The sequence below is a fragment of the Pteropus alecto genome, unplaced genomic scaffold (assembly GCF_000325575.1).
Source record: "Pteropus alecto unplaced genomic scaffold, ASM32557v1 scaffold398, whole genome shotgun sequence".
Taxonomy (NCBI): domain Eukaryota; kingdom Metazoa; phylum Chordata; class Mammalia; order Chiroptera; family Pteropodidae; genus Pteropus; species Pteropus alecto.
The window spans coordinates 3,946,929-3,958,911 of NW_006442497.1; the positions used below are offsets into that span (position 1 = coordinate 3,946,929).

The following is an 11,983-nucleotide window of genomic DNA, read 5'->3' on the forward strand; positions in this document are numbered from 1 at the left end:
AAGAGCGGGCCGACCGGACCAAGACTCAGCGCGGCCGCGCGAGCATCAGGATCCCGCCGCTGGGATAGGCCCGCCTCCACCCCTTCCCAGGACCCCTGAGAGCCTAGGGCCGAGCCCATTCGATCCCTCTCCGCTCCCCCTCCCAGTGCCCCTAGGGTCAATTTCTGTAGCTCGCCTCCTCTCTCTCCCGGGTCTTCTGCATTCTCCTCTCTCAGTCTTGTCCTCCCTCCTCCCCACTCTGTGTCTCTCCTTCTCCATCTCTTTTCTCTCTACGTCTCCGTCTCGTGCAGACTCTCTGTCTCAGTGGAGAACTTTGGGGGCCCTCTTTGAGCCCAGACACGTGGGCCGCAAGGTGCCGGACTCAGAGCTGGCGGCCCTGAGTGTAAAAAGGGAGATACCCAGCGCGACCGCGCCTCCTCTTCTCCCTCTAACCCGTCTAAGCTGTCACTGTTCTCAACTGGTTCTAAAATCTTCCACCCGGTCTTAGGCCTCTGGAACCAATGCCCATTGGGCCAGCCCGCGTGGAGCTAATGCATGTCTCCGCTTTTTGTTTCCACCCTCCTCCCTTAGCTCTGCTCTTCCCTTGCTTATTTCACTCAAATTCCAGCCCCCTCCCATGCCCCCCAGGCCGCAAGGTGCCAACTCCCATTACCCAAACCCCAGACCTCTACTTCTGCCGCCCACTCAGGTCCTGCTCTGACCCCGTCCCCTTCTTCATAGTTTGCAACTTCCTCCCCAGCTCCTGGCTCCTTGTGTCCCCCACTCAATTCTCCCCCTTCCAGCCCAGCGTCTCCAGCCTCTTCCCAGGCCCAGGGACCTCTGCTCCCTCTTCTCTCGCCTCTCACCTTGGGGCCGTCCCTATTCTCGGCTCGATCCCGAGTGACCATCGCTCCTCCGGACCCTAGTGTAGACCGAGTTCCTGCTCGGGTTGTGCCTTATATCACTCAGGCTCCTAGGTGTGATGGGGGGACCCGGACCCGCCCCCTTAGGCACCCAGATCCCGCCCGGCGCGGCCCTGGGCACGAGGCATCCGGAAAGGGGAGGAGCGCAAGGAGGAGGAGAAGGAGTGGAACTGGCCTGGGAGTGTGGGAAATGAGGGGTCAGTGTAGCACCAGCTGGTTTAAGGACCATAAGGCTGTATAATGAGGCGGGTCGCAGTTGAAAGGAGGAGGTTATTAGAGGGGGAGAGGGAGTTTGAGGAATCTGGGGACAGAACTCAGGAGTGAAGTTCAGAATTCTCCGCCTCCCAATCGCAACTTTCTTGGGAGGTCACTGTACCCCACTCACCATAAAATAAAAGTTAGCACCCCTTAGCCCCCAGGCTGGAGCTTATACCTCTTCCCCCAAAGTTCACCTCCTACTTGAGATAGAAAGCGACCTGAGTGAGCGAGGTGAAACTGTCTGATTCAACTGAGGCTCTGTCTGGAGGTAGAAGAGAAGCTCTGTTCTATCTAAGGCAGTTACATTCAATTCCTCCAACAAGGAAAGGGACTCGGTCCACACCAGGAGCCGGAGAAGCGTTAGTCACTCGCGCTTGTGATCACTGGGCACTGGTCTAGGCTTGTACCGTCTATACTGAGATTTGCGCTAGAGGCTCAGCTCATCCCTGCAGGATCTAGTGAAAAAACGATGTGTTATCAAGCAGTTATTATAGAATCAGAGTACAGTACGTGCTCAGGAAAAGGATCATCCTGAAGGATGGCTGGACTGGTGGGGGTGGGGGCGGGAGGGAAACCTCAAGGAAGAGGAAGCAAAGCTTTGAAGCACGGGTAGGAGGTGGAGAGATCTTTCACTTACAAGTATTTGAATCAAAACAATAGGAGATTCAGGCTGCCAGGACACCTGACACAAGTGTGCTCGCTTTGCTTGCTCCCAGAGATCCCTCGTAACTGTAGAGGAGCAGGAAGCAGGAAGTTTTCTTAAAGGGACAAAAACGGATAAACACCCACCTCAAACCAAGACCATGACCCTCTCTGCAGGATGATGCGTGAACACTCGGAGACTTCAGGACAAAATGCCTGAGAAGATAAAATCAGAGATTTAGCAGGTGGTACTGCAAGGGAACCAGGGGCAAGAAGACGTAAAGACAAGATTGCAGAACGAGTCCGACGATAGGTGCGGAGTCGGAGACGGATGGGGTTACTCCTGGCCTACCCAGTGCCCCTCCACACTTTCTCTCCTCTCTCTCTCTCTCTTTCTCCCCTTCCCCGCAACACCCCCCGGCCCCGAAGCCTGCCTTGCCAAGGCCCGAGCCCGAAGGGACACAGACCTTCGGATGGGTGCTCCCATTTGGGTTCAGGGCCCTCAGCATATCCCACCTCCCTCTATCTGGGCCAAATGGGAGTGCAAATGTGTGGCCCCAGCAACCCCCACTGCCCCCCTCCCTTGGGAACCTAGGCTCAGGCTGAGTTTTTCTCACCTGCACGCGAGGCTTGGGGGCCCCGGGCTGTTCGCACCCGGGTGTGGGGCCGCCCCTTGCCATATGGGGCGACTTTATGGTCGGATGGCCGGATCCCAGATAGAGGAAGGATGCCTTGGTGCTCCACCCACTTCAGCTACTCGGGGCCACTCCTTCGCCCGGCCTCTTGCCTACAAAGTCGGCTTGACAGTGGGGGCTTGAGCCTCTTACAAGCTCTGGTAGAGTCACCGGGCGCCATTTATCACATGCATTGGTGGTTCAGTGGTAGAATTCTCGCCTGCCACGCGGGAGGCCCGGGTTCGATTCCCGGCCAATGCAACACGCTTCGTTTTTATTCCCCCAAAAAGAGTCTCTTGAAGTATCTGAGCTCTTTAACGTTTCCACGAGGTATTTAACTTTTAACTTTTTTACTCTATCGCAGAGTTGGAGGCTTTGGATCGAGACCTTAAGTCCGTACATCCTCCCTAGCCCATCCTCCCAGCCTGGGAGTCCTGCCGCCTTCCCCACCCCGCCCTCTGCTCTCGGCCCCGCACCTCCGCAGGCGTGACCCTGAGAAAGGACACCGCGCTCGGATTCCTACCCCGGGGGTCCTCTTGGCCCTCTGCGGGGCGGGGCTAGGTCTCCGCCCCAAGTGCTCTGACTCCTTTGCTCTTCTTTCCATTTCTCTGCCTTGCTCTCTGTCTTACCTCTTATTCCCTCTGAAGCGCGCTTTCTTTTTCCAAGTCCAGGGACCTCGGCCTTTTCTGTCTCGCGGTCTTTCTGCGTCTCTGCATTCCTCTTGGTGTCTCTGTGTCTGTATCATTCATGTTCTTTCCAGATCTCTTAGCAACTTCTGCATTGGTCTCTTTGGGTCTTTTGTAGTCTCTGTATCTCTGACTCCAGATCTCTCCGGCCTCTCCGTTTCTCTCTGCGTCTGTGTCTCGGTCTCTGGTTGTCTCTGGGTGACTACAGGTCTCTAGGATTTCTCTGGGTCTCTGTCGCCTCGCGGCACTTTGCTCTCTCACGTTCCTCCCATCCCCTAGGAAGCTCGCTCACATCTCCAGGTTCCTGTCACCTCCCTGCCCGCCCCTTCCCGGCAGCTTTGATCCCGCACGCGTCCGGCCGGCGGGCGGCGGGGCGCACCCACCAGCTGCCGGGGCCACTTGTGAGCGGCGTCGGGGGCAGCTGGGCTCCCCCGCTTGCCGCACAGGTTTTCAGCGGTCTTCCACGGGGCGCGTTAGGCCTCCCTCGCCCCGCTCCTTACGGCACTGTCTCTTGCTGCTGTCCGGGCTTCTGCAGGCCCAGGTCTTAGGTTCGCTGCGTCTGGGTCTCGGTCTTGATATCTTGATCTACCTCGGTCACTCTCTAGAAGTCGCCCTGGGTGTGTTTCTGCATCTCTGATTTTTGTCTCCTGTCTCTTTCAGACTGTCTGTTTCACCTGGGCTAGGTCTGGGTCCTTCCTATCTCACGATTGTGTCGATGACTGGGAATGCTGTCTCCTCTAAGCGGGAACAGTTTACCTCCAGAAGGAAAATGTACAGCAATTTGGGCATCCGTATATCTGTGCGCACAGTCGCTGTATTTATCCACTCAGCGGATATTTACAAAGTGCCTCCTGTGTGCTCAGTATGGTTAGGCTTTGAGGGTACATTGGGTTTGGGCGGGAGAGACACAATAACTAAGAAAGCAGAAAATAATATAAGTTCAAACGGTTATAAGACGGGGGGCGAGGTGAGGAACAACCCGGCACCACAACGACTTGAGAGTGAAGTGTTACTTTACTCTGGCCTGTCAGAGACATCCTCTATCAGGAGGTGATATTTCAGCCCAGAGCAGCCAGCCATGAGTTCAAACAAAAAGAACAGCAAGTGCAAAGGCTCTGAGGCAGGAACAGGCTTTGCTGGTGGGAGCTGCAGAAAGAGGGCCAGTGTCCCTTAGACAGAGAATTTGGAGCGCGATAGAGATAAAAATGGAGAGTCAGGTATGGCCCTTCACATCGGGCCTTTGAGGCTCCTGAAGGAGTTTGGATTTTAGTCTAAGTGCAATTGGAAGCCAGTGGAGAGTTTTAATAGGAAAGTTATGTTCACTAACCTATGCTTTAAATTAACACTTTGGCTGCTGTGTGAAGGTTGGAAGCAGGAACATCATCTAGCTTGCTGGAGTAGTCATTTAGGCAAGACATGACGGTAGCTTGTACTGAAGTGGAGAGGGAAAGTGAACTAGGTTTTTGGCTTAAGTAACCCAGGAGTTGGTGGTGCCTTTTCTTGAGATGGAAAGGGGGAGGGTACAAAAAGGGTTTGGGGAGAGCAATCAAGCATTATACTTTAGTCAGGTTAGTGGAGATTCCCTTAGACATCTTACCCAGGTAGGCCAGGGTCAGAGCTGGAGGGTAAATATAGGGGAGTCATTGAAAGATAGATGGTGTTTAATGCTATAAGACTAAGGATGGGAGAGAGGATAGAGAGAAAAGAGACTGAGCAAGGAGCCCTAGGGCACCCTAACACAAGGTCAAGTTGAGAAGGAAAAATTGTCAAAGGGATCTAGAGTGATCAGAGAGGTAGCAGAAAAGCCAGGGGAGTGAGGTGTTCTGGAAACCAAGAAAAGAGAGTGTATGAAGAAGGAAAGGGCAGTAAGCTCTAGAGAAATTGCTGGGAGGTCAAGTAAGAAGAGAGAAGCAACTATTCAGTTTAGCATCTTGGAAGTCGCAGATGACCTGGGTTGCGGGGAGGGACTATGTGCAGTCTCACTGAGTGGGTTGAGGTTAAAATAGGATGTGAATGTATGCAGACAGTGGCTTATAGACAACTCCATCAGGTTTTGCTATAAATGGTGAGCAGAACAATGTGGCATGTAGGAGCACAAGAGATGAGGGGTGCTAGAACTGGTTTGATGCTCATGGGAATAACCAAGACCTCAAAATCTGGGGGGTTGGGGGAGGGCGGGAATGAAGTGGGAAGACTTCACCTCCACCAGGTAGAGAAATCAATCTCAGCTTGTAGGGAAGGCTCTTCAAGCATAGGGAGATGGGAGAGACAGAGGACGTGGGCCAGTTGGGTTAGAGAAAGGATGAAGCAAATTGTCTAGATTTCTTTCATTTTCTCAAAGAATAAATCAAGCTCATTGCTGGAGAGGAGAGAGCTACAGATTGTATGAGAAAGAAGGTGTGAAATGTTCATTTCTGAGAGTAGAAAAACAAACCTAGGCTAGGAGAATAGGATTTCTAGGCAGGTTGAGAGTCCATTTGAGATGTGGGATAAAACATTTCAAGTTCAGAGGCCAAATCACCATGAAGCTAATGAAGTTCATGCTTCAGGACTCCTCACTTAGGCCCCTGGGAGGGTCCTAGCAACACCTTCACACAGCCATATATGCTTCTGTAAAATTTGCAAATGTAAAATATTTTAACTGTAAATGGTAAAGGCCGCAGTCACTTTCCACTTTGCTTTCCCTCTGTCATACCTCCCCCCTGGTGTTGGTGTGGTTGTGACCATTTTGGGAGATCTGGTTATGGAGAAAGTGAGTTGGAGAGACATAAAATTTAAGGCTTCATGGGATATGCTGATATAGTTCCCAGTGGTTAAGTTAGCCTAGCTATTTTAGTGTAGGAATGGCTTCCAGGAATACTCCTATCATGTGGTGCCCACTCACCAAGCTTTGTGCAAAGCCAGAGGGCACATGTGATATGAATGTGTCCAGTGGCTCCTGTCACTGTAAGTACATGGATAGTAGAGGAGAAACAAGATTTGAAATATAGAGAGCCAGTGGCTAATTTGTAAAAGATATTATAGAGGTGCACAGGCAGTTAATACAAATGAGTTATTTTTCTGGACTCTGTGGCATTTGTGGCATTTGCCAGTTTTTTCGATTTGTAAGTTGTTGTGATCCCTTGTTTCACTCTAAATATTACTTTCTGTTCCTAATTTTGTATTATTTTCTTAAAAAATACTTCCTAAACCTGAGACCAGTTGTTAGGCTGGGTGATTTTCTCCAGCCACTGCTTTTGTGCAGATGTGATTGTGAGAACATCCCCCTCCCCCAGCGTTTCTGGGGTATCAGATCGGGTCTCTGTGTGGTTGGCATGCCTCTGTGTCAGTGTGGACCTGTGTGCATGTCTGCCTACATAGTGTGTGTATGAAAGTCTGGGTTTCCAGCCTCTTCCTAGCCATGCTCTCAACACTAGGCTGTGTCTGGGCTCGAGGGACGGGAACTCGTGTCCCACACGTGCGGAGCCCTTAGGGAGGCGGGGGGCTGGGAAGGAACTGAGACAACACAGCTGGTCCAGTTGTCTGAGCTTCCTCTCCCCTGCTGTGATGTCTCCCCAAGCTTGGGTTCCAAGGCTCAACTCCTCCCTCTTTGTTCTTCAAAGGGAAGGCGGTTTACTGGGACCCCCTGGGTCCTGGGTAGGGGAAGTGCCTGGAGGGTTGGATCCTGGGGGTTTGGGGGTTGGGAAGTAGGAAGACCAGACCCCTGGGCCAAGGGAAGAATCAGGTAAAAGTCCTCTGTATATCCCAAAACAAAACAGACAATATTTCTTGCCCTTATAAATCATACACTTCTTGTGGGAAAAACAGTCAAATGAACATTATACAAAACTTATCATTTGTTAAATGATGATAAATGTTATGGAGAAATGTGAAGCAGGGAAGTGGAAAGTGGGAACTGTAATTTTAGATGGTATGATTAGGGAAGGACTCATTAAGAAGGTGAAATGTAAGAAGTGATGGTGCAAGCTACAGGGAAGCCTGGAGGAAGAACACTCCAGGCAGAGGGACTAACTGGAAGAAAGGCCCTGAGGGGCAACATGCCTGGCCTGTCTGAGGAAAAGAGCAGCAAGAGCTTGAGTGGGCAGTGCTGGGGTGGAGGTAGCCAGCACAGGAGTTGTAGGAGGTGAGATTGGAGCTTGAAAATGTAGGACCACCTAGTCCACTGCAAGGACTTTGTCAGGATTCACTCATTTTTGAGTGAGATGAGAAGCCATTGGAAGATTTTTTTTTCCCTTTGCTCTTTCATTTTAGTTTTCGGCACTTTTAATTTTTTCACACTTTCAGGGAAGTTACAAGAATAATACAAGGAACTGCATACTTTCCCCCCCAAGTCCATTAATTGTTTACATTTGCCATTTGGGAACATCAGGCCCTTCTGCTCCTAGTTACTCAGTATGTATTTCCTAAGCACAAGGACATTTGTAGCATAATGATACATAATAGTACAATTATCAATATCAGGATATTAAAATTAATATTTTAATTATTATTTAATCCCTAGTCCATATTCAAATTTCCTCAAATGTTTCAATGATGTCCTTTATAGGTCTTTATTCCCAATCCAGGATCACATGTTGCATATAATTTTTATGTCTCTTTAGCCTCATTTAATCTGGAAAAATCTTTTTAATTTTTTTTTTTATTTTTTAGCATTTAAAGAGTATTATTTTAATCAGATGATTTTCTTCAAACAAGGAGAAATTATTTACTTTAGAACAGTAGAATATTGATTAGCAAGTGAGTAAATTTGGAACATGCGAAGGTATTCTATAAACTTAGGTCTAAGTGAAATAACAAAACAGGGTGCTTTGAGAGCTTGGAAAGGAGTTAGTGGGGGTGGGGCAAAGACAGTGGCTGTGAAAAATAGAAAAAGATTAGTATTTACTTGGCTCATGTGTGAACTGATTATGCATGCTTTCTAGGATGTCCAAATTCTGGAGATGGGTCCATTATCTCATGACTTCCCAGCCTTCCATTGTGCTTCATCTCCTATTTTGCCATTTTTCGACTCCACACCCACTTTTGCCCTTATTGAAAATGTCGCTTCTGATTCTTTTTCTTTTTCCATATTGCTTCTACTTAGTTTTCCTAGGTTTTTTCTAGTTGTCTTCCCATTCCACAACCCTGATTCCTACTTCTCAGTGGCTACTTGACAGCTCATAGTTGTTCGTTCTACCATTTACATCTATACTTCATACTTCTGAATAACATACATGTCTACTTGATCTCCTTTCCCCCAGTTCAGACACTTTTACTGGCTTTCTACTCTGTTCCTCCAGACCTCTGTTCACAGGTGTTTTTATTTCTCCTTCATTCTTCCAGTTCTGTAATTGTAATTTTTAAAAATATTTTTATTAAAATATAGCTAATATATAATATTGTATTTGTTTCAGGTGTTCTGTAATTTTTAGTTAAACAAACATTTAGTGTTTTATTATTATGGTAAGGTAAATATTTTTAAATTTGAGTCACCTTTATTGTGCAGTTTTATTTTTTTTAGAGTTAATAATTGCTTTATTTTTTGGTTTAAGTTTTCTATGATGTATTATTAATTCTTTACCCAAACTCAATTTAAACTCTCCAGTGTGAGCAAACGGGTCATGTAATCCATCAATTTCAGCTTTAAAAAAAATTTTTTTAAAGAGTCTTCCTTCTGGAGCACTCTTACTCCTCCAACCTGGACTGGTTTCGCCGTCTTTGCTACACAGCTCCTGGGACTTCATCATCATCTTGAGAATTCCCTTCAGGTCTTTTTTGTGTTGGACCCTGGGTTTCTTGTCATTCATGTCCTCTTGGCTTACTTCCTCTGTTTTGGTGCAGTGCAATCTCTAGTCTGCTTTGAGAAGGAATGGATGGGGGTTTTTTTTGTTTTCTTTTTTAACATCGTATGTCTGAAAAATGTCTTTCCTTAATTTAATTGATAGTTTAGTTATTAAATTCTAATCTGGAAGAATCTTTGTTGTTCTTGATCTTCACAGTTTTGAAGAGTTCAGGATCGTTATTTTGTAGAACGTCCTTCAGTTTGGATTGTCAGATGTTTCTCTATGGGTAGAATCAAATTATTCAGGTTATGCATTTTTGTAAGGAATGTCACCACAGAAGTGATGTGTCCTTCTCATTGCATCACATCAGAAGACCCATGTCAATTTGTCCCAATATTGAGATATTGACTTTGATGACATGGTTAAAATGGTGTCCACCAGAGTTCTCCACTGTAAAGTTATTATTTCCTCTTAGCAATAATTAATAATTTGTGAGAAGATACTTTGAGATTCTTTACTATCTCATCAAAAATTTACCCATTAGTTTAGTGTCCATTGATGATTTTTAACTGCAATACTCCTATATTTATTAGTTGGCAGTTTACTATAAACAGAGCTTTTGCTTTTCCTCTCATTTATTTATACTGATTTGAACTTTGGATTCTTACTTGATTCAATGAGTTATAATCCACCACGATCATTATTTATTTAATGCTCAAATTGTCCCAGATTTAGCCAATGAGAACCCTTTTGGCTGGCCGCAGCCTCTAGTTACTGTTTCTTTTTGATATATACCCAATATTCTTTGATCACCTCTTTACTTTCTAATGCAACAAAATGTTTCAAGAGCATTTTGTAATTCCCCAGCTGTAGCCCTGGAATTAGCCTTATTTCCAAGGAGCCCTGGTTCATTTTAGCAGGAAATGATATTTAGTAACTAAGATCTGGACACTTGGTGTACTTATCATGACTTGTGTATCATACCTAGAAAGTATATGTATGTGTATACGTTGTGTATGTGCATACATTTATTTCTATATCTATACACATTAAAAACCAAGAATTCATATTGATACTCCATTGAAAGAGTAGAGGAATGACATAGTCTGATTTATTTTTTAAAAGGATCACTTTGCCCAGTGTGTTCAGAGTAGACTGTAAGGAAACAAGGAACAAGAGCAGAAGCAAGGAAATAATTTAGGGGCTATTGCAATTATCTGTGTGAAAAATAAGGGTGGCTTGGACCAGGGTGAAATGGTGAAATAGTGACAAGTAGTCAATTTTTTTTTTTTTTTTTTTACATATTTTAAATAAGAAATTGCAGACTGGTTCAATGTGTACTGCATGAGAGATGAATCAAAGATTGTCCTAGGGTTTTTAGGACCAACTGAAAAAATAGAATTTCCATTAACTGAGATAGAAGAATTATAGGTGAAGCAGGTTCTGGGAAGAACCAGGAGTTTGGTATGGACATTTTAAGTTTGTGATTGCCTATTAAATATCCAAGTGGAAATGACATGTAGGCAATAGGATATAAGCATCTATAATTCAGGGAAGAGTTCTGGAGCTGGAGATGAAAATTTGGGATGTATTAATATATTATTCGTTGATATATAAAGCCCTGAGACTAGAAATAACTAAAGGAGTACAGATAGAGAAGAATTTGGAAAATTGAGCCTTGAAAACTCTCCCGCAGTGAGATCCAGAAGACGATGAGCCAGCAAAGGAGTCTGTGAATGAACTGCTAATGACATAGAAGTATCAAAAGAGTGTGGTGTCCTAGAAGGCGAGCAAAGTGTTTCTAAGAGGGGAGAGTAAGCAACTGCAGCTAAGTAGTGATCAATGAATTTAGCAATGTCATGGCACCTGATTAGAGAAGGTTCAAAGGAGAATGGGAAGATGGAATTGGAGTTAGTGGGTATAACTTGTTTTGCAGAAGAGGAAAACAGAGAAATGGAATGGTAACTGGAGGGGGGCATGGGGTCAAGATAGCTTTTGTTGTTTTGATTGTTCTAAATTGGAATGCATTTCAGAATGTTTGTTGGCTGGTGGGAATAATCCAGTTAGAGGGGGAAATTTTGATGGTATGGGAACGAGAACAATGTCCTTGAGCTCTCATGGGCTGCCTGAGGGAATGGGAGCTCTAGTAAGTGTAGGCTTTAGGTGGGAGGGTTCATCTACAGCAATGAGGGAAAGGATGAGTATGTGGACACAGACAGGTAGGTAGGTAGGTAGGTTGGTGGGTAGGTGTAAGTGTGGATATCAATGGAAAAATCTCTTCAGAATGCCTTATTCTCTGTGAAATGAAGTAAAGCTGATGGAGAACACAGGGATTTGTGGTTTGAGGTAAAGAAAGGAGAAGGAATGAAATAGTATAGAAGAACTGCAGGCCAATGGATTAAGGAAATGTAATATGGTAGTCAAACAGCACTGAGGAATCACCCGAGTGAGGTGAAGTTAAGAATTCAAATTGGCAGTTACAAGCCTTAAGCAAGGGCTCTTTGCTGCATCTACTGCAAGAATGAAGACAATTCTCAGCAATCAGACTGTCGACATTCCAGCAAATGTGGATATCACGTTGAAGGGACACACAGTAATTATGAAGGGCCCCAGGGTACCCTGCAGAGGGACTTCAATCACACCATTGTAGAACTCAGTCTCCTTGGAAAGAAACAGAAGAGGCTCCAGGATGACAAATGGGGAACTAGAAAGGAACTGGCTACTGTTCTCACTATCTGTAGTCGTGTACAGAACATGATCAAGGGTGTTCCATTGGGATTCCGTTACAAGATGAGGTCTGTGTATGCTCATTTCTCATTGTTTTTCAGGAGAATGATTCTCTTTTTGAAATTTGAAATTTCTTGGGTGAAAAATACATCCTCAGGGTTCGGATGAGGTCAGGTATCGCTTGTTCAGTATTTCGAGCCCAAAAAGATGAGTTAATTCTTGAAGGAAACGACATTGAGCTTGTATCAAATTCAGCTGCTTTGATTCTACAAGCCACAACAGTTAAAAACTAGGATATCAGAAAATTTTGGATAGTATTTGTTTCTGGAAAA

At 45.8% G+C, this 11,983-nt stretch overlaps 1 protein-coding gene, 1 non-coding gene and 1 pseudogene across 3 annotated transcripts in view; 2 read left to right on the plus strand and 1 right to left on the minus strand.

Annotated features, from left to right (window-relative positions):
- HES7 (hes family bHLH transcription factor 7) overlaps nt 1-3,587 on the minus strand; it is a 6,136-nt gene extending 2,549 nt beyond the window's left edge. Inside the window, exons 1-2 of one of the 2 annotated variants that reach the window (XM_025040192.1) lie at nt 3,106-3,587; nt 1,950-2,018 (exon numbers count right to left, since the gene is read on the minus strand). Coding sequence is in view for 1 of the 2 variants with exons in the window: in XM_015597383.2 (XP_015452869.1) it covers nt 1,950-2,018; nt 2,420-2,482 (132 nt within the window). In the remaining variant the exon portion in view is untranslated. Of the gene's footprint in view, nt 1-1,949; nt 2,019-2,419; nt 2,903-3,105 lie in introns of those variants that run through there. The other variant, XM_015597383.2, reaches the window with a different exon arrangement.
- TRNAG-GCC lies at nt 2,667-2,737 on the plus strand. Its single transcript has one exon. It is a non-coding gene; the product is annotated as a tRNA-Gly (tRNA).
- Nucleotides 3,588-11,445: 7,858 nt separating the features above from the next.
- Nucleotides 11,446-11,983, plus strand: part of LOC107196423 — a 1,604-nt pseudogene continuing 1,066 nt past the window's right edge.